Source organism: Osmia bicornis, unplaced genomic scaffold (assembly GCF_907164935.1).
Source record: "Osmia bicornis bicornis unplaced genomic scaffold, iOsmBic2.1, whole genome shotgun sequence".
Taxonomy (NCBI): Eukaryota; Metazoa; Arthropoda; class Insecta; order Hymenoptera; family Megachilidae; genus Osmia; species Osmia bicornis.
Genome location: NW_025791124.1, coordinates 1526360 through 1549092, shown reverse-complemented (window position 1 = coordinate 1549092; position 22733 = coordinate 1526360). Strand labels below are relative to the sequence as shown.

General features: G+C 41.6%; 2 protein-coding genes and 1 long non-coding RNA gene across 3 annotated transcripts; 2 read left to right on the top strand and 1 right to left on the bottom strand.

The window, feature by feature from the left end:
- The first annotated feature begins 2173 nt into the window (after positions 1–2173).
- On the top strand, positions 2174–3768 carry LOC123988768. Its single transcript, XM_046289515.1, has 2 exons — positions 2174–2879; positions 3071–3768. Exon 1 carries the CDS (start codon positions 2382–2384, stop codon positions 2835–2837), a length of 456 nt encoding a protein of 151 aa, XP_046145471.1. The 5' UTR covers positions 2174–2381; the 3' UTR covers positions 2838–2879; positions 3071–3768.
- An 11074-nt stretch (positions 3769–14842) lies between these two features.
- Positions 14843–15799, bottom strand: LOC123988787. The gene has a single exon (XM_046289533.1). It carries the CDS (start codon positions 15797–15799, stop codon positions 14843–14845), a length of 957 nt encoding a protein of 318 aa, XP_046145489.1.
- Positions 15800–19637: 3838 nt separating this feature from the next.
- Positions 19638–20893, top strand: LOC114882029. The gene is made up of 3 exons (XR_003790368.2): positions 19638–20453; positions 20527–20652; positions 20729–20893. It is a non-coding gene; the product is annotated as an uncharacterized LOC114882029 (long non-coding RNA).
- Positions 20894–22733: the final 1840 nt, after the last annotated feature.

The window sequence follows — 22733 nt, the reverse complement described above, 5'->3', positions numbered from 1 at the left end:
CAGGATCGCGCCTTCCCGGCGTGACCGCGTCACCTCTTCGCCTGACGAGCTTTTGCTAGGACAGGGGTTCCTCTTCAGCACGGCCAGGACAGGGACATCGTATCTCCACAGTTGACCGTACCCGTCTTCGTCCACCATGGTAGGTTGATAATGATGATGTGGCTTATCCTAGATGTCATCACGCCCACCTGGCCTTCCACGAGGACAGGCCATTTTTCTTCAGCAACGGTCGGCACCGGGGCATCCTCCAGGATCGCGCCTTCCCAGCGTGACCGCGCCACCTCTTCGCCTGCCTAGCTTTTGCCAGGACAGGGGTTCCTCTTCAGCACGGCCAGGACAGGGACATCGTATCTCCACAGTTGGCCGTGTCCATCTTCGTCCACCATGGTTGGTTGATAATGATGATGTGGCTTATCCTTGCAGTCATCACGCCCACCTGACCTTCCACGAGGACAGGCCATTTTTCTTCGGCCACGACCAGGAACCGGAGCTCCTGCTCAACGGGTTGTCGCGCCATGTGTTCACCTGTTTTAACAGGGCTTGCTCTTCAGCACAGCCAGGGCCCGGGGCGAGTCCTTTCCCCGGTTGACTGTGCCACATCTTGGTAGGCTGCAATCCTCGATGACCTGTCCCATACATACTTTACACACACACACACGCTCATGACAAGCATAGCGCTTCGAGTAGCGCTTCGAATGCCCCAAATATGCAACGATAAATAATGAATGAATAATGAGTAAAGAATAAATGAATAAATGAATGAGTGTATGAATAAATAAATAATGAATAATGAATAGGAATTAATAAGCACATGAAGCCCATGAATAGAATAGAGGAGCCCATACATTCAATAACAGCTGTCATAATAAGCATACTAAACATACTAAACATACTAAAACTGGTTAAATCAGATCACAAATACAACGGGAAATAAATATATATATGCATCTAATGCATCTAATGCAATAGAGCAGTTAATGAATAGTTAACAGTAAAAGAAACAGTAAGCAATATGAGAACGTGAGAAACTGTGAAGTAAACATAAGTAGTATTGCACGTGTTACGACCAGCCGCCTAAAACGTACATTAATCGAATTCTTCCCACGTTCGGACAAACATCATGTTACGGCCACCCGCCTAAGCGATCGATATTCGAACAATCGAAGTCCTCACGACCGGACACCTAAACATCATATTACGACCACCTACTTAAGTATTCGATAAGACGCGTTCTCACGGACATCCCACCTTGTCAATCATCGGCCCCTTCTCCACCACTAGCGACATTATAAAAGACCTTACCGGACATAAGCGGAGCAGTCGAAATCAGATTATAAAAAATAAAGTGCCAAACCTTTAAAAGTGCTGTTCATTTAAAAACCTGTGAACTTTCCACGTGACATTTTGGCGATCCTGCCAGGATCCATTCAACATCACGAAGAGAAACTTCCAAAGGGGGCTTTCTACGGAACTCCGGACGAAGGGACTACGAGTGCCACTCTGTCGTGATACGTAAGGATCCAACGAACCTAAGGTAAAAGCTGGCGTTTGAACATTACCGATTAAAACCACCCAGCATTTCCTCTCAAGACTCATCCTCCTTATCCTCTGAGTCCTCAATATCTTCAATAATGACTGCCTCCGGACCTGCTGCACAAGAGAACATGCTACGGCAACTCTTGGACAGGATGCAACGGATGGAAGAAGGAATCAATCAACAATTGACAACTCTAGGAGAAGAAAACCAAAACCGTGCAAAAGAAATCCAAAATATTGCAGAGCAGCTGAAACTGGTTACCCTCACTGAAGACGCGTCTACTATCACCAGACGTAGCGGCGGAGATCAAGATAATCAACAAGAAGATGAAATGCATACGGCCCGTCAACCACCCCAAAATTCAACAATCAGGCCAAACGAACTGATGAAAGCAGTTGACGCCATTCGAACCATCGAGACCTTACGAGGACGAGATGATGTAGGAGTTGAAGATTTTATCAAATCAGTCAGGTATGCCAGGAGTAATTGTTCTGAGAAAACATTATTACTAAAATTAATTCTGATCGAAAAAATTACGGAAAACGCAAAAAGAAGTATTCGATACACGTCAATTGAAACGTATGAAGAACTTTACGAAGTACTCCGTCAGAACGTTTCAATACCTAATACTGTTAGTAGTTGCCGTAATAAGTTACAACAAATACGGCAAGGAGCAACGGAAACAGTACAGTCTTATAACCTACGATTTAGACAACAACTCAATGAATTAATTTACGCCGTTCAAAATAAACACCAAAATCCAATTTCAAGAAGGATAGCTATAGAAGAAGAAGAAACAGAAGCTACTCGAACATATGTGCTCAATCTCCGCAGGGACATAGGCATGCTCGTAATACCAAGTAAACCGAAATTATTAATAGAGGCACAAACAATGGCAGCCGACATGGAACTGTGGACTCGCGACGCGAATCGTGCCATGGAGCGTCGACAAGTGCCATCCAGAATTCCTCCACCTAAACAACAAGGGCAACGCCCAAATACACCGAGTGATCGACCAAACCATTCGATACCTTTGAAGTGTACAAAGTGCGGAAGATTAGGACACACCAGTGACAAGTGCTACGCGCGAAATTTTCAAGTGGCCAACCAGGGAAAAATTCCACCACCAAGAGTGAACAACCTCAATTCTCAAGAGAACAAAGTGACAGAAACAACATCCGAATCAACTGCACCACCGGAAAATTACTACAAATTTGCTGCAGAGTTCCAGGAATGTCGAGAATCGGAAGACTACTCGTGGACACAGGAGCAGGAATCAACATCCTCAAGCGATCAGTAGCTGAAAGAATAGAGCCGACAGAAAGCAAAACATTCTTTATGGGTAATGACAAACATACTACTCACGAGACGACTATAATTCAGATACAACAAATACCTCATACCTTTCACATAGTCCCTGATTCATTTCCTTTAATAGAAGACGGCATAATGGGCCTACCATTCTTAGAAAAATATAAATACGAAATCAATAACGAATCATTAAAAATTAACGACAAAATTATACCGTTTCAGAAAACTACTCCTCACACACTGTCTCCGGGAAAAACAACAAAACGAACACAATATCTAGACGGAAAACCTGTTCAAATATGCTACATCAACACTGGTAAGCAAGACCATCAGATTACAAACGAAATAGAACCAGATGATAAAATCGATCAAATTAACAAATTTGCAAAAATTATTAGAACTAAACATATTGATCCAAGTTTACGAGACCCTTTAGAGAAAATCCTTATTAACTATCTTGACGTTTTTAATTTAGAAACTGACTTACTTCCTTGTACATCCCTTACGGAACACGCTATTACGTTAAAATCCGAAAAACCTATTAATATAAAAAGTTATAGACCACCTGAATGCCATAAGCAAGAAATCGAACGACAAATTAATGATATGCTAGTTAAAAAAATCATTGAACCATCAGACTCTCCTTATAACGCGCCGGTTTGGGTAGTCCCGAAGAAATTGGATGCTTCAGGTAAACGTAAATGGAGGATAGTAATCGACTTCCGTAAACTCAATGAATTGACAGACCAAGACGCGTACCCATTACCTAATATAGATGAAATTCTGGACCACCTAGGCAAAGCAAAATTTTTTAGCGCGTTAGATCTTTCTTCAGGATTCCATCAGATCCCTATGAACAACAATTCTAAAAAGTATACAGCTTTTTCTACACCACAAGGACATTTCCATTACAATAGAATGCCATTCGGTCTCAAAAATGCTCCAGCAACGTTACAAAGAATGATGGACACAGCGCTTCGCGGTTTAATAGGAAAACATTGTTTTGTTTACTTAGACGATATTATCATCTTCGGGTCGACGATACAAGAACATAATCAGAATTTAGCAATCGTATTCCAAAGGCTTAGAGATCTTAAACTTAAAATCCAACCCGACAAATGTGAATTCCTCAAACCGGAACTAGAATATTTAGGTCATGTAGTAACTGCGGAAGGAGTTAAACCAAATCCAAAAAAATTAGAAGCAATAAAAGACTTCAAACAACCTAGAGATTCTACAAATATAAAATCTTTTCTTGGACTAGCCGGATACTATAGAAAATTTATCCGTAACTTTTCAAAAATTGCAAAACCACTAACAGACTTAGTAAAAAAAGACGTCCCATTCCATTGGACAGACAAACAACAACTCGCTTTTGACACACTAAAACAAAGACTTTGCGAAGCCCCAGTACTACAATACCCCGATTTTAATAAAACATTCACTCTAACGACAGACGCGTCAAATGAAGGATTAGGAGCAATTCTCTCCCAAGATGGTCATCCTTGTTGTTACATCTCCAGAACACTAAATTCTCCTGAAAAGAATTACAGTACAAGCGAGAAAGAGCTACTTGCAATAGTTTGGGCCACCAAAAGACTTAGACAATACCTATTAGGAAGAAAATTCATAATTCAGACTGATCACCAAGCGCTAAAATGGTTAAAGGATGTAAAAGATCCCTCTTCTAGACTCATGAGATGGCGATTGAAACTCGAAGAGTATGATTATGACATAGAATACAAAAAAGGTAAAGAAAATACCGCCGCAGATGCTCTTTCACGGCTGTACCCTATCACCTCACAAGAATCCAACCTTCCTATATCATCTCCAGAAGAAACGGAAGAAGTCCCAACTGAATTTTCCCCAAATCCTGACTATTTTAATGAATATGAAAATTGGAAAATAGACATAACACCTGCACCACTAACACAAAAAATTAATCGACCACACTTCTACCAACTAACAAAGGAATTACTAGGTGACTACGACGAACAAACATGGATAAATAAATTAGCAGAACTAATTAACGACAATAGACACAAAACTACTTTCCCAATAGGAATAGGAGACGAGAAAATAACACGACTAGAAAAGGTTTACATTCAAATGATGATACGATTTCTTAGTACAAAATTTAGAAACGTAAAAATTATATTCGGTTCAGAACCTCCGCGGGATTACACCCTGGAAGAAAAAGAAACAATCCTGAAGGAAAATCACAATGAAATAGTAGGACACTTAGGTATTAATCGTACTGTAAAACGAATTCAAGAACAATTTCACTGGCCTAACTTAGAAGCAGACGTTACAGAATTTATAAAAAATTGCGAAACCTGTCAACATGAAAAACTAGTTAGAATTAGGCAAAGGGAAGAAGCTATCATAACCGATACACCTATAGAACCTAATACTAAAATCGCCATGGATATTTTCGGCCCATTAACAAAAACAAAAAGAGGAAATCAATTTATCCTATCAATCCAAGATCAATTAACAAAATACCTTGTCCTCGTTCCCCTCAAAAATCAGCAAGCCACTACAATTATCCCAGAGTTATTGGATCATTATGTATACATATTTTCTGCACCTAGACAAATTTTAACTGATCAAGGAACGAATTTTGTTTGTAAGCTAATGGAAACGTTTGAACAGGCATTTAAAATCCAACATGTTAAAACGACCTCCTTCCATCCACAATCTAACGGTTCCCTTGAAAGAACACACGCAACGATAAAAGACTTAATTCGTACATGTACAGCTGAAAGACAAAACGATTGGGACGAAAATCTTAAACTTATTTGTATGGGTTATAATACCTCAGTTCACGAATCGACAGGTTATACACCCTTTGAACTAACATTCGGACACAAAGCTAATCTACCCTCAACAATTTCCGCAACTCCTTCGATGACAAAGGAACAGTTATTTAAACTTTGGAAGAGACGACACGACACGTACATTTCTGAGGCAATAAAAACACTCAATAAAAACAAAGCTCGCCATAAACGGGATCAAGACAGAAAAATTATAAAATTACAGACTATATTCAAAATAGATGATCGAGTTCTTCTACATAACGATCATAAACGAAATAAACTCGATCATGAATGGTTAGGACCTGCAGAAATAATACAGGCCTCTCCTCCAACGTATACTATTTATTTTCCGTCGGAGAATCGACAATTAAAGGTACATGGTAATCGATTAAAACTTTTTATTTCAGGCCGACAACCCTTACCCTCTTGTTCTACTTCATCGGAACAATCCACTGTAAATTACATATTGAACCTTTAAATAATTCGACAGTATTTTTAGAACATATCGATAATTGTTACTTATATACTAATCAAGTATCTATATCTATTATTATTAATCCACACTACCTACTAAAACAACCCGAAGTTATTGCAGAATCATTAGAAGGTCTATCAAAACATTGTAATAAATGCGCGTACAAAACAGAAATTCAAAACTTAGTAAAGGAACTCGTAACAATAAAAAAAATGATTGCTCAATTGAAATTAACATTAAGAATTATTCATAAACGTGGTTTATTAAATATAGTTGGTTCAGTATCCAAATCTCTTTTCGGTACTCTAAATGAAAACGACTTAACGATAATTAACGAAAACATGGACAAACTATTTGACTCGAATAACAAATTAAAAATCATCGTTTCTAATCAATCAGCCCTTATTAAACAAGTATTAGACGATTCTCATATTCAATCTATCCATCAAATTCAAGTAAAACTTAGCGAACTCCAAGACAATGTACAAAACGAAGAAATAATCAGCTCTTTAATTATACACACAGAATTTGTTCTTTCCGAACTACATGTAAATCTCGATGAACTAATCAACACGATTATACTAGGTAAACAAGGAATAATCAATCCACAGGTTGTAAAGCCACAACAATTTTTGGAAACATTTGATAAAATCATTAAAACCCACTTTCTTTATAATCATATTCAACCAACTCTCGAAAATTTTCAAACCCTACTTGATATTAGTAATTTAAAACTTTGGATCAACAATGGAAAAATTGTATATACAATAATAACTCCTATTTTGGATGATACAGAGTGGAAAGTCACTAAAATTTATCCAATTCCCTCAAAGAGAGACAAAATTTTTGTGGCTCCAGTAATCGAACATGAAATTATATTTACTACGCAAGAACAATATATTCCTACTGACTATAGATATATTCAAAAATTCTGTAAAAGGACGCCTTTAGTTCATCTTTGTAAACTTAATCAACCCACGCATAGTAAATTAGGAACACAAGATTGTCAAATTGAGCTAGTTAACAACAAAAACAAAATTAACACGTGCCCATTCTCCGTATTCAAAATTATAGACGCTACATTTATACCTCTTGAACAACCAAATGTTTATATATTAATACCAAATAAACCATTAACACTAGACATTCTCTGCGATAGACATGAAACACGAACTATACAAACCCCTAGTTTAATTAAAAGCGATGAACCTTGTATAATAACCTATGAAAACAATGTAATGAAAATTGGAGGCACCACCCAAGAAGTTACTTATGAAACTAAATTCAAAGAGTTCTCTTTCAACATTTCACAAAGTGATCTAAAACTATTAGAAAAAAACATTGATTTTACTCCAAAGGTTACTCCAAATTTCAACCAATACCGAACAACTTTAGGACAGATCAACAACCAAATAGATCAAATTCAAATCGAACACCGAATCAAAAACCTAAAAGAAATAGCATACTCTGTATTACAAATTATGGGATACATATCTATAGCCGTAATCACAATTTATACACTATACAAATGTAAACTACTTTCTCGATGTATACCATCCACATTTATTTTTAATATCTGTTGTCCCACTGCGACTGCAAATCAAGAACAACAAAATACTACACTCCCACCAACAACATCAGCGTCAATCTATGACGAAGGTACCAGGTCATCAACCAAAGATTTGCTACCTGCACTAGAAGAAAACATCGTTCATATTCAACCAGCCCGGAAAATTGTACGTTTTGTGAGACCAAAACAAGTCTAAAGAGGGGGAAGTGTTACGACCAGCCGCCTAAAACGTACATTAATCGAATTCTTCCCACGTTCGGACAAACATCATGTTACGGCCACCCGCCTAAGCGATCGATATTCGAACAATCGAAGTCCTCACGACCGGACACCTAAACATCATATTACGACCACCTACTTAAGTATTCGATAAGACGCGTTCTCACGGACATCCCACCTTGTCAATCATCGGCCCCTTCTCCACCACTAGCGACATTATAAAAGACCTTACCGGACATAAGCGGAGCAGTCGAAATCAGATTATAAAAAATAAAGTGCCAAACCTTTAAAAGTGCTGTTCATTTAAAAACCTGTGAACTTTCCACGTGACACACGCAAGCAGGCAAGCGAGCATATGTGAACTGGACATAAGCAAATGACCAACAAAACCTCCAAAACCTAAAACGTCAATCATACATACATACAGCCGAGCAGCCAAATAGCAGAAGAGGAATATTTAACATTCAACACTAGCGCACAATATAATCACATAAAATTAAACTCAAGATAAACCATAAAATTGAGATGAATTAACCAAGGATGTGAACCGTAAAGTAAAATAAAGTCGCCAGACAGATAGCAAATAGCGAGCCAGCCATGAGAGAAGAGAAGCAAACATAACATAACATAGAATGCTACTAATTATTATCAGAGGTACAGGTAAATAAGGTACAATATAAAATATAGAATATAGAGTATAGAATATAACAGAAAGTAAGCTGGGAAGAAAATAAATAGGTGAGCGTAATGTAATACTAACAATTGAAACCATTCATTGAAACTATTGAGTTACTTAAATTTACTTGCAGGAACATTTACGCAACCACAATCTCAACGTGGTTGGCAAGCGAATATGATGGAGTACAATCAATGATCGAATGAAGGCAATAAACAACACTTAGAAATTATTGCGAGCAAATCATCAATAAAGATAAGTAGCAACATATATCTCATAATGAGAATAATAGGAAGAGACAGAACTGTTAACATCAGAAATTAACCATAGTATTAAATGTAAAATTGTAACATAATCCTAGTCTATTTGCAGGAAGCCCTAACGCCAGCCAATGGAAGTGGAGGTAGAGCGTAATTAACGGATAACAGGAGAAGAGAATACCCATCTGATATAATATGGGGAGCACATGAGACCTAAATCGGCATAAACCATAAGGCAGATCAAACAATTCAAATAGTTATAAATTGAGTAGATTAGATTGTTACTGGATTATAATACCGCTCCGATAAGTATGGTATTAATATTAATACTGATACAGGTAAGTCGATGCAATATAGTGCGTGGTGAAAACTAATCAATACTAAACAATCAATAATAAACCCCACATACAACCATATTACTACTAAATCATAGTATAAAGGTAAAAGAAAACTAAACTACACTACAATAGATCAAAATTACCGATTGCATAAAGTACCGTAAGTATTCAAAATTCACAGATTCACAATCGTCACAGCTGCACTAGAATTGTATGCAAACATTATCCTGGGAGGGGGGGGGGTGGAGGGGGGAGGTACGAAGAGCTACAAAAGAGCAGTGAATAATATTATAGGAACATGGAACGTAAAACGTAACACTCAATTGAAGAAGAAGTCACTGAAAGGTCAAGTGACCAAGAATAAAAATAAGAAAAGAATAAGGATAGTGAATAGTGAACGGCGAACAATAAACCAATGTCGTTACACGTCATTCATATCTAAATTGCTAAAGGATATATGATACATCTTATAGTCTACAATTAATTGACATTGCCTGGGAGCCCAAACAACCCCCGAAAGCTTAGAAACAATGCATGATACTACAAGAGGAACTAAGGAGCTAAGAACTAAGAAACAAGAAACCAGAATCAGAATCAAACCCACCCTTAAAATATGCAAAGGGATTATAAACGCAATATACGCATATGATATAATCTCATTAATCCATCCAATCCAGATAGACTCTTCTTGTATGCGAGTTCACGTGGGCAGCGAGGTCAGAAATAATTGAGGCACACTTTGCAACAAACACAACTCGTTTATTGCGCGTCGAAATAGTCAACCAGTTTAACAAACACAAAGACAACGTGAAACAATCACAGCGCGTGGTCTGAATGTACAATAATAATACGTGGACGATGCGTGGTCAATGAATAAATAGCGCGTGGTCTATATAAACTTTACACAAGTAAAGGCGTGGACACTGCGTGGTCAAAACTTGTTAAATTAACCACGTGGTCGAACTTGATGCGTATCGTGAGCGTGGGCAAGAGACACGTGCGTTCACTCGAAGCGTACGATCGAGAAGAAGGAAATCGATGATGGCGTCGATTACGCCGGTTACGGCGTAGAGAGGGGACCGCGTGGACAAGGTGGGCCCGAGAGGTGCTGCCGCTATCGGTAACGACGCACCAACGAACTATTTTCGCTGCCAACTTCGTCACGCTGCGTGTACGTAGGGAATTTCGCCAACATTTCCCCCCGGCCATCAGCGACTGGTCGATGATGTGATCTGCGTGTCCGAGTTGTCCTGAGAAGGCTGATGTAGAATGGCCAGCTTGGCGATGGGCCGCGTGAGCGTCGTGGTGGCCGTCTTGAGCTCGACGACTCTGGTTAATCCGTCCTTGCCTGGTAGGAGTTTGAGAACTCGAGCCATGGGCCATTTTCCTGGGGGCAAGCGTTCATCAGTAATAAGAACAAGAGTGCCTACCTTGATCTCATTTGACAGGTGATGCCACTTCGAGACTGCTTGGAGTCGTTGAAGATACTGCGTGGACCAGAGCCTCCAAAATTGTTGGAGACGCTGCTGCAGAAATTGCCACCTTGACAATCGGTTGACTGAGACGTCGAGAAGAGTGGGCTCTGGCACTGCGTTGAGCGGCGATCCGATCAGGAAATGTCCTGGTGAGAGGGCTGAGAGGTCGTCTGAATCATCGCTGAGTGGTTCCAACGGTCTTGAATTGAGGATGGCTTCGATCTGCGCGAGCAATGTTATTGATTCCTCGAACGTCAGCAAAGCATCTCCAATCCTCCTCTTCAGATGGAATTTGAGAGACTTAACCACCGCCTCCCATTTTCCACCCATGTGTGGAGCGGCAGGAGGGTTGAAGTGCCACTGCGTACCATCCTTGGCGAGTAAAGCTGCAAGGTCTTGATTTTCGCGTGTGCTGTCCTTGAACTGTTTTTGCAACTGCGCGTTTGCTCCTTGGAAGTTGGTGCCGCAATCTGAGTAGAGGGAGGCTGCAGTTCCTCTCCTAGCTGCGAATCTGCGATAGGCTGCGATGAACGCGTCGGCTGAGTAGTCGGTGACAACTTCCAAATGAACAGCTGATGTTGCGAAGCAGACGAATACACAAACCCACCCTTTCTGCGTCTTGGCTCCTCTGCCTTTCCAAGTCTTCAGCGTGAGCGGTCCTGCGTAGTCCACCCCTGTGTGGGTGAACGGGCGTGATGGAGTGACCCGACAAAGAGATAGTTGGCCCATCAGTTGATGGGCACGGATCCCCCTCTGCCGAGCACACTTCACACACCTCAGGATATTCGTTTTCACTGGAGCTCGTCCACCGAGAATCCAGTAGCGTTGCCTGAGAAAAGCGAGGGTGGATTGCGTACCTCCATGCATGGTCTGACGATGTGCGTGGTCGATGAGCAGTGTAGAGAGTCGTGAGTCACGAGGCAAAATAACAGGATGTTTGCCATCGTGCGAGAGTTCTGAATGTTGGAGGCGTCCGCCCACCCTGGCGATTCCCTGATGGTCGAGGTAAGCGGTGAGCCTCGTGAATGGATGAGTGGTAGGAAGCGTTGTTCCCTTGGCGAATGCAGCGAGTTCGTCCTTGAAAAATGCGGATTGCGTGGCCTGGATCCAGTAGATTCTGGCCCTTTCCATATCAGCTGCTGAGATAGAATGCGTGGGCGAAGCGTCCTTTCGTTTGAACAGCTTGTCCACGAATTTGAGGCAAAGAGCGGTGATTCTGAGTAGTCTGTGAAAGGAAGAATATTTATAGATCAGTTCCCATGAATATTCTTTTACTGCGTTTGCCGTGTGGAGTGCGACGACAGCACGAGCTTCTGGGGCGCCCAACTCGTCTGCGTCAACACTGGTCTGCTTGGGCCATGAGTTCTGCGGTTGCGTGATCCACGGTGGTCCCGTCCACCAAAGCGTGTGCTGTTGAAGCTGTTCTGTCGTCATGCCTCTTGACGCGCAGTCAGCTGGATTCGATGATCCTGGTACATGCCTCCAGTGAAAGTTCTGCGTTATCTCCTGGATCTGGATTACCCTGTTGCGAACGTAATCCTTCCATTTGGAGGGGTGCGTTTTGATCCAAGCAAGCGTGACTTCTGAATCCGTCCACAAAAATGTTTGAGAGACGGTCATGTTCAAAGTAGCGTGAACATGCCGTATTAGTTTAGAGAGTAGCAGCGCTGCTGTGAGCTCCAACCTCGGGATGGTTAGACGTTTGAGTGGTGTCACTCGCGTTTTCGAGCAGACGAGAGAAACTTGGGTACCCGTGGACGGTGCGTGTACGACGAGATAGACGACGGCTGCCATCGCGAGGACTGATGCATCAGCGAAGCCATGAAGTTCAACTGTAGACGTGGTCTTGGTGTTGAACCATCGAGGGATGGAGAGCTTGGCCAAGCTGGTTAAATCTTCCCTGATGCATAACCATCGTTGAGTGATGTGAAGTGGCAGAATCTCGTCCCAACTGAGTTCCTGTAACCAAAGCTCTTGAATAAGAATTTTAGCTCTGATAATTACAGGTGCAACAAAACCGAGTGGATCAAAGAGTTGAGCTACTTCGGAGAGAATGAGGCGTTTTGTAAACTGCATGCGTTGCGTAGCTGATATGGTCGAGAAGTTCAGCGTGTCCTGATGTGGAATCCATTTAATTCCGAGAATTTTGGTTGCGCAGTCGTCGAATGAAATTGCTGCGTTGGTCTGTTCTGGTGCGAGGTCTTCTAGCAACGATTTGCTTGTGGAATGCCATTTTGCGAGTGGAAATCCACCCGCTTGACACAACTGCGTTAGCTGATTTGCAACGTCCTGTAGATGTTCTGCGGTGTCTGCGCCACCAAAAATGTCATCGACATACCTGCCATTTTTGATGGGTTCCACGGCAAGGGGATATTTCAACCCTTCGTCATCAGCGAGTTGCAAGAGTGTTCGGACAGCCAAGTACGGTGCAGCTTTCGTTCCGTACGTGACCGTGGTCAGCTGGTACTGCGTTTCTTTCTGCGTGTCATCAAGCCAGAGTATCTGCTGCAAGCTCCAGTCATCTGGATGCACCTTAATTTGTCGGTACATCTTCGTGACGTCAGTTGCAAACAGATGTTTGTATCTTCGTATCCAAATGAGAAGATCTGCGATATTCAGCATCAGATTTGGACCAGTATGTAGAAGATCGTTCAGCGAGTATCCTGATGAAGTTGGACTGGAGCCATTGAAAACCACCCGCAATGCGGTGGTGGTGCTGCCCAATTTCAGAACGCCATGATGCGGAAGAAAGTACTGAAACGGACTAGTTATTGAGTCGTTGTTCAGTCTTACCATATGACCAAGTTGCTCATACTCGAGCATGAACTTGGTGTACAGCTGATTGTACTGGGCGTCCTTGCTGAATCGTCTGAGAGTCCGTTGAAGGCGACTGTGCGCGTTCTGATAAGAATTGCCAAGTGCTCGAGGATGAATTTTGAGCGGCAATCGCACAATGTATCTTCCAGCGGAGTCTCTTGAATGCGTGGTCTTGAAATGATCTTCGCACTCTTGCTCGTCTGGCGTGAGCAAGGGTGCCGTGTCCTGCGGTGGCTCTTCCTGCGTCCAGAAGCGGCTGAGTAACTCACTCAATTGGCGATCAGTATTATTGACTGTCACTTGATGAGAAGTCCTGCGAATTGTCTGAGTGCCCTCGAGGGGCCCGATTATGAGCCAACCGAAAATCGAGAGTTGAGCGATCAACGGTGATGACGTGTTCCGAATAATATTTGGCTTGATGACTTGCCCGTATGCGTCCGCTCCGAGAATGATGTCCACCGGTCTTGAGACGAGAAATTGAGGATCTGCGAGGTTCAATTTCTCCAAGTGCGATGGCTGCGTTGGCTGAGATGGTGGTTCTGATGGCAAGCAAGTGGTCACCTTTGTAAGCACGTGTGCTTGAACGGTGACTGCGAGTGGTTTGCTGCGTTGCGAGGTCGGTGTGCACTCTTGCGAGTGCTGTTGCTAGAAGTGTGGTCCGTGGTCTGCGTGGTCTGAATGCGTGGGCTGCGTGGTCCTTTAATGCGTGGGCTGAGCAGGCTGCGTGGGCGTCGACGACTGCACCAACATCTCAATGTTGTGCTGATTGTGTTTGCGTGGTCTGTGATGCCTTCGCCGCGGGCTGCGAGGACGTGGAGGCGGTCGCGGGCTACGAGGTCTGCGGGAATGGCACCAACACCCTGATGAGGTTGCCACCATGTAATGCCGTGTGGTGCTGCTCATTGCAGAGCTTACACCGTTGTGCTGTACGGCAGCTTCTCAGATTATGGTGGCCCAAACAGTTCACGCACAACTGCTGAGCCTTCAACACAGTTATCCGCTCATCCACGGTTTTGTCCCTGAATGCAGGGCACGATGTCAAGAAGTGATCCTTGGCGCAGAGCGCACAAGGATAGAGCGCTGAGGTGCGTGGGCGTGCAGAGGACGTGGTCGTCGTTGTCGTGGACTGCGTTGCGGCGGCTGCGTGGACGGAAGCTCGCTGTTGCACCAGCCGGATGTCGCGACTGGCGGGGCGTCCTGACGTGGTCTGCGTGTTCTGCGGCGTCTTTTGTTCGGCCACCCGCCCCAGCTGTTCCAATGTTCGGGCTCGTCCCAGCAAGAATGTCGTGAGCTGCGACATCGTCGGATAGTCCGTCTGAGCGCTCAAGGAAGACTCCCAGCGTTCTCACGTGTCCGAATCGAGCAGCCTGACGAGGTGGTTCAGTAAGAAGCAGGAGTGAGGATCATTGAGCCCGAACGTGGTCAAAGCCTCTTGCGATTCGCCGATGATGTTCGTCATCTTGATCAGCGAACTGGCCCTTCGCTGCTTCATTGGCTTCAAATCAGAGATCCGGTCCATGTAGGACTGGACATTGAGCCGCTTGTTCTCAAACCGCTCGTCGAGGAGCTTCCATGCCTTTTGGAAGGCCTCGTTCGTAGCGGGTAGATGAGCGATGACGTGGGCTGCGTTGCCTGAAACTGCTCCTTTGAGGTAGTGGAGCTTGTCCACTTCTGCGAGGTCGTCGCGTTCCATTATCACCGATGTGAAGGCAGATTTAAAAGCCTGCCATCTGTTGTACTCCCCTTCGAATTTGGGGAGTGCAATTTCAGGCAAGCGTGATCTTTTGGCTGCAAGTGGCTGCGTGGGCGTCGTGGTCTGCGTGGTCGTGCTGGGTGCAAGTCGATGCTCCAGCTGAGCAATCAGCTTTCGGGCCGTCAGTACGACCTTCTCCTCCTGCGAGGCCACCTTCGTTTTGTAATAGCCGTGGTCGAGCTGCGACACCGGCCACAGACGGCTGAGGGCTTGATGCTCTTGATGGAACATAAGATGCATCTCCATCAAGGTGGTTTTTGTAATTTCTACCTCTGACGCGATGATGGTCAGAGGCTCCTTCGCGGTCGATGCCTGCAAATCTTCCACGATGGACAGCATCGTGTCCAGGCGTTCCTCTTGCATCTTTGCGCGGACCTGAAGCTCAGAGGAGAGGCGTGCTGGCGAGCGTGGGCGTGTGGTCTGCGAGGACTGAGTCGTCTCTTCCGGGACTTCTAGAAGCGGGGGCGCCGTGGTCGTTTCCTCGTCCGCCTTGCTGGAGCGGGCCGAGCTGTCGTGCGAGGCCGGTGAGGTGTCCCGCGATTTCGGCATGTTGTGCGTCGAAACTCACTGCGTGGTCACTACACGAAGGAAAACGTTTCAAAACTTGAGAGTCACTGTAATTCTTTGACACCTCACTCGAAACTGCACTGCGGGTTCGTTGAACGGGCGTGGCCGTTACGCGTAATGGCGGCTTCGACCGTTACACGTTTCTTCGAAACCGAGTGTGCCTCGTATCCGGCTCGAAGGACCAAAAAATGTATGCGAGGTCACGTGGGCAGCGAGGTCAGAAATAATTGAGGCACACTTTGCAACAAACACAACTCGTTTATTGCGCGTCGAAATAGTCAACCAGTTTAACAAACACAAAGACAACGTGAAACAATCACAGCGCGTGGTCTGAATGTACAATAATAATACGTGGACGATGCGTGGTCAATGAATAAATAGCGCGTGGTCTACATAAACTTTACACAAGTAAAGGCGTGGACACTGCGTGGTCAAAACTTGTTAAATTAACAACGTGGTCGAACTTGATGCGTATCGTGAGCGTGGGCAAGAGACACGTGCGTTCACTCGAAGCGTACGATCAAGAAGAAGGAAATCGATGATGGCGTCGATTACGCCGGTTACGGCGTAGAGAGGGGACCGCGTGGACAAGGTGGGCCCGAGAGGTGCTGCCGCTATCGGTAACGACGCACCAACGAACTATTTTCGCTGCCAACTTCGTCACGCTGCGTGTACGTAGGGAATTTCGCCAACACTTCTAAATTCCATAATACAAGACCCATTAAACTAAGTCAAATAAATATAACCGCAAATATAATCGCATATATATTCATCACAGATATAACCACACCTATAATCACAGCAGGTAAATAAAGCAGGCACATATTAATAATCTGTATCAAGTAATTTAATTCAATGCAATTCGATATGCCATATGCCGTTGTTAATTACTATGTACATTTACATACTCAATTATAATAATATAATGGAATAGAAAGTTAGGAAATTATATAATAATAATGCAATACAATACAATTTAATACAGAATACTGGTTAAGTATGGCCTAACATAGGTAACCAATATACCTGAATAACTGGACACAATCCAAAGTCTAAAATAATAATATTATAATAACATATAATATATTCAATGCCTAAAATGGTCACAGATTGAACGCAGGCTGAACGCAATTGAATGTAGATTGAACGTAGCTTGGATGTAATAACATAAGTAACATAAATAAAATAATACAATATGATCATGGTATAATACAATACAATAATAATACTATAATACAATATTATAACATAACATAACAGTACAACATAATATAATATAACATAATACAGCATATAATATAATATATAATAGTAAGTAATATAAATGCACAGAATGCATAAAATGCACAAAACTGAGCTAATGATACCACATTAACAAATACACTGCAATTACACTGCAATACAATACCTCCGAGTGTAGCACATTAGTACGCGCACTGTCACAGCAATCACATCCGCACGAATAAATACAAAATTTAAATTAGAAAATTCAAAATTCAATAAATTCAATAAATTCAATAAATTCAATTCAATTAATTAATTAATTTAGTTCAATTGACACTTATCACTTAACACTTCGTATCACATCACATCATAGATGACCAATGACCATGTCAACGTCAACGTTAACTAAGATAGGAAACCGGGCGAAGTAAAATAAAGAGCGCGACCATAAACCATAAAGAACATAGATACCTAGTGTTCGAATTCCCTAGTCCATACCATAATGATTATCGACCATCAAATTAACCACCAAATCATCAAATTAATCAACTGATTGTACAGAATATATAAACGTTCGAAAGCGAAAAGCGGAAATAAAAGCGGAAATACTTCAACAAACTTTCAATAAATCACAGCGATGAAAACCAGAAGTAAGGCACCTACGAAAGATAACAATATCAAAACGCATCGTAATAAGTAAAGCACTCAATGCTGCCCGAAGATAAGCCGTAAAGCTATCCCCAGTCGGTAACCAACCGACCGCAGCACCAGAGATATTGTCAACCGCACATATTCTATCCACCATACAATACTCGGCCGTTCGCTCCGTAACGGTTATCCACAGACTAATTATCTGCCGCGCAGCAGTTACCTACCGCGCGCCAGTTACCCGTTACAACACAGTTACCGTCCGCAGAAACATCCATCGTACAGCCGCGCAATCCTAGGAATCCATACTTACCATCAAACCTATCATCAAAGATAAGTCTGATATACAACACTATTCGCGAAGGTAAAGGTAATTATACTGAAAGTAAGAGGTAACAAATAAAACTTCGAGACGGGCCAAAGTCAAGAATAAATTTATTAATAAGTAAGTCTGTTGGCGAAATTCCCCAATTCTGCGCCGAACGGCGAAGTTGGCAACGAAAGTATTTCGTCGGTGCGTCGTTACCGATAGCGGCAACACCTCTCGGGCCCACTTTGTCCACGCGGTCCCTTCTCCACGCGGAACCGGCACGATCGACGCCATGATTGATTTCCTTCTTTTTGATCGATCTCTCGTGGAGTGAACACGTTTACACGCTGCTCTCGCTTTTGATCAAGTCATACTCAGTCCTCGCGCTTTAAATTGTTTCTGACCACGCTTCTCAGGCAATCTCATTGCCCACGCGTTAATTTCGTTTCTGATAATCATTGTAAAGTAATTATAAGTGTAAATAGCAATTCGCAGACCACGCTTCTTTGTTCGTGTAACATATTGTATATACTGTTTGTCGAGTGTTATCTGTGAACACGCTGACCACGCTTTGTAAATAGTTTGTGAATAAACTCAGTATTCGCTACAAGGTGCGTATTCCCTTTCAGCCCGCTCAGACCACGCAAATTTCAAAACAAAGTCAAAGCTACGATTATCATTTATTATATAAATCATTTATGTTTGTGAATAAACTAAATAAAATATATAAATATAAATATGAATATGCATATGAATATAAATATAAACATAAATATGAATATGAACTATAAAAGAAAGTGAACCAACCACAAAGCTAGATTAATAACATTATGAAATAAATCAAACCGTACAAAACCCGCAGATTGCGCGGAGTGCAGGACACACTGCGCTAGCACATTATCGCGGTGCAGACAACAAATTGTGCAAAAGTACCGAAAATAAAGGAAAACAACCGCCAAGGAAAGAGAGGCCGAATAAATAAATAAGCTAAATAAAACAAATAACATAAGACACTTAACCAAATAAATCAAAATGAAAATGAAAATCAAAAATCAAGATCAGAATAAAAATAAAAATCAAACAACGCATGTAACGACGCATGTAATCAAGCAAATCTCATACAACCAATCAAGCACACAATTAAATAGTATTAACTAATACTAATTTACGGAATAAAATAAAATAAAATAAAATAAATCAAATCAAAATAAGAATCAAGAAAATAGAAAATGGAAAATGGAAAATGTAAAGTGTAAACTGTAAACTGTAAAGTGTAATGTGTAAGCAAAATAACCAGCATAATATACCGTGATATAAAAGAAAATAAAGAATAAGATACAGTGAAGATACAGTAAAGATACAGTGAAGTGAATTTCAAAGTAATATAACCATGGATAATCTGAACCATAGAATAGACACCTTCAAATATGTCAAAAGAATATCAAAAAGAATCAAAATATCCAGGATATAACAGGCGACAAACAAGGAGGCGACAATATAATAAAATAAAATAAACAGTGATAAACAGTGATAACGCGGCATAAATAATTAAAATATAAAATATAAGTATATTGAATATAGAATAACCGCATAAAAGGAAACCGCATAAAAGGAATAAATATATTAATATAATCTACAACACTTGTACCACCATGAATATAAAATTAAACTAAATCATAACAGTAACTTTAATTCAATTAATTCAGAATGAATGAACAATGACGGAATGAAAGAATAAACGACTGATCAGTGAAGTTATTAATAAAGAAATTAAAGAGACAGAAGTGAATAGAAAGCATAAAGTATGAAGTGAAAGCCACGACTGGCATAATATAATAATATAGGGTAAAGCAACGCAGTGTAATATAATACAATGTAATATAATATAATGTAAAACAAATGATATATAATAAAATAAAGTAGAATATAAAATACAAGAAGTGGACTCAAAATATAACCGTAAAGCTTATTAACTGAATACTCTATTTCTTTACCAAAGTAAATTATATGTTAAATGGTAAATGGTGGATGATAAGTGATCATGTCAATGCAAATGTAAATAGAACCAATTATTTCATGACATTTCAAAATAAGGAAATAAACAACACGTAAATAAATCAAATCAAATGTAAACTGTGTAATTCAGTTAAACACTATGCTACTGCATAGTGTAAGAATAAATAAATCAATCAATCAATAAGTAAAGTATTTTAAACTAATATTTAAAATGGTGAAATTAAACAGAACCCGCGCACCATGAAAGCATTTGAATAGACAAAACCACTCATCATCACAGAAGAATAGCAAAATTAATTAAGATAAATCAAATCAAATCACCAACCTCAACTGATCAGAATGAATAAATGAATGAATAACGAATAACGAATGAGTTAATGAATGAATGAATAAATCAAGGAAGAGAGAAACAGCAGAATACCAGCAAGTACGAGTAAGGTAAAGTAAAATAAACCATTGAAAAGTAAAATTCAGAGATGAGATAACAAAGACAAATGACAATTATTTTCAGCAATATAACCCTAATGTGCCAAAGCCACGGTGTCAAAATTAGGATGCAAGCACTAGTTAAAAGGAACGACATTGAATAAGAGAACTGAATTGCAGCTGAAAAGGAAAAGAAAAGAAAGGAAACAAGGTAAGGTAATGCAACATACTATAAAACAACAGAAATTACCCATACTGGTGACATGACTATTAAATTTAAATTACAGAAACAGCCCACCGTCATGGAAGAGCAGCATTATGACCAGAGAGAGACGTCATGAATAAATTGAATTAAAGAATATCAAAAGAACATCAAAACGTCCAATGAATATCGAGGATGCACAGGAAAATCAAGAACCAAATCAAGAAGCGATAATGAAATAAAATGAATATCAATAACAATGATAACGTGACATAATAATTTAGAATATATAAATATAAATATATTAAAATATAGAATATAGAATAAAGAATAACCGTATGGAAACAAATCATAAATCTATTAATACAATCTACAGAACTTTGTACCATCATGAGTTAAAATAAACTAAATCATAACAATTACTTTAATTCAATTCAATTCAATTCAGAATGAATGAACAGTGACAGAATGAAAGAATGAACAACTGAACAATGAAGTAATCAATTAAAGATACTAAAGAATGAGTTAAATAAGGTAAATAGTTATAAGTCATAAAGTATGAAGTAAAGGTAGTAACCAACATAATGTAAATAATGTAAATAATGTAATGTCACGTAATATAATGTAAAACAAAATGAATTATACTAAAATAGAATACAAAATACAAAATACAAGAAGTGAACTCAATAAAATATAATACAACCGTACAAATGATTAGCTACAATACTCTATTTCTTTACCAAAATAGCCCATAAGTTAAATTATAAATTATAAATGGTAAATGATAAACGATGAATGATTATATCAATGCAAATGCAAATAGGACTTACTATTGAATGATGTATCAAAATAAAATAACTGAAGCGACAATAATCAAATCAAATATAAAGTACGCAGTTCAATAAACACTACACCAGTATATAGACTGAATAAATAATTAAATAAATAAATAAATAAGGATACTTAAATAACAAGGTTATAATAAAACCACGCACAATCAAAGCATTTGAATTGACAGAACCACCCATCATCACAGAGAGAGCAAAACTAAAGTAAAAATAAAAGTAAAATGAATCATATTCATTAACTTTAATTGATCAGAATAAATGAGAGAATGAATGAATGTATGGAACCATTAAGAAAGTTAAAGATTAAGGAAAATAAAGAAGGTAAGGAGTGAGTGAACAAGAAGCAGGAATGTATCAGAACGAATGAACAATGTCGCATCCGGTGCCGGCTCCATCGCGGGGGAACTGCGTGCAATGGCAGCCGGGCCCCCCAGCCCGTACAGCCTGCATTCCCCGCGCCTCGATCTCCTGATAGGCTACGGGGAGGAGCAACCCCCCGCCCGCCCGCAAGGAAGATCGGGCGCAACGTTTCGCTCTGCCGGCTTCCGGTGCCGGCTACACCCCGGGTCCGCGTGCAATGGCGCCCAAACAGGGCGCCTGCGGCCCGCCGAGTAGTCCCCCTGTGGGCTGCGGTGAGCCGTGTCCGGCCACCCTCCAGGGGGACTCCCTCGGCTCCGCTGCACCCCCCCTGCGGGGGCCAGCGCCACTCTCAGCGTGGGAGGGAGACGCCACTCTCCGCCCGGAGTCACCCGGCCCCCCCGAGGCGGACGGAGAGGGGCCCCCGATTGAGAACGGGTTCCCCACCCGCACGCCCCCGAGACCGACCGTGGTCCGGGCTCATTTCCTCCGGGGCGGGAGGGTACACAACGCCCCCTCCCGCCCCCACCAGAAACACCCCCCGTAAAATCTCCCCAGGAGGAGGGAGGGCACGCTGGCCCTCCCGCTACACTGCCCCGTCCCGCATCCGTCGCGCCGGGTGGGCAAATAGCGAAAGCCGCCATCGCCCCCCCGCACCCCTTACGGCGGCGGATCCCTGCGACGTCGTCGGGTCCCACGTCCAACCTCTCCTTGAGGGCCATGACCTCCTCACAAAAGGTGGTCACGGCCCTCCATTCTGTCTCGCCGGCAAGCATCTGTCTCACGACGCTTGCCGGCGAGAGATCCTCCCCTATCTCCGCTGTCAGGGCGTGGCGGGCCACCGCAAACACCGGGCACTCCGTCAGCGTGTGTTGTGCGGTGTCC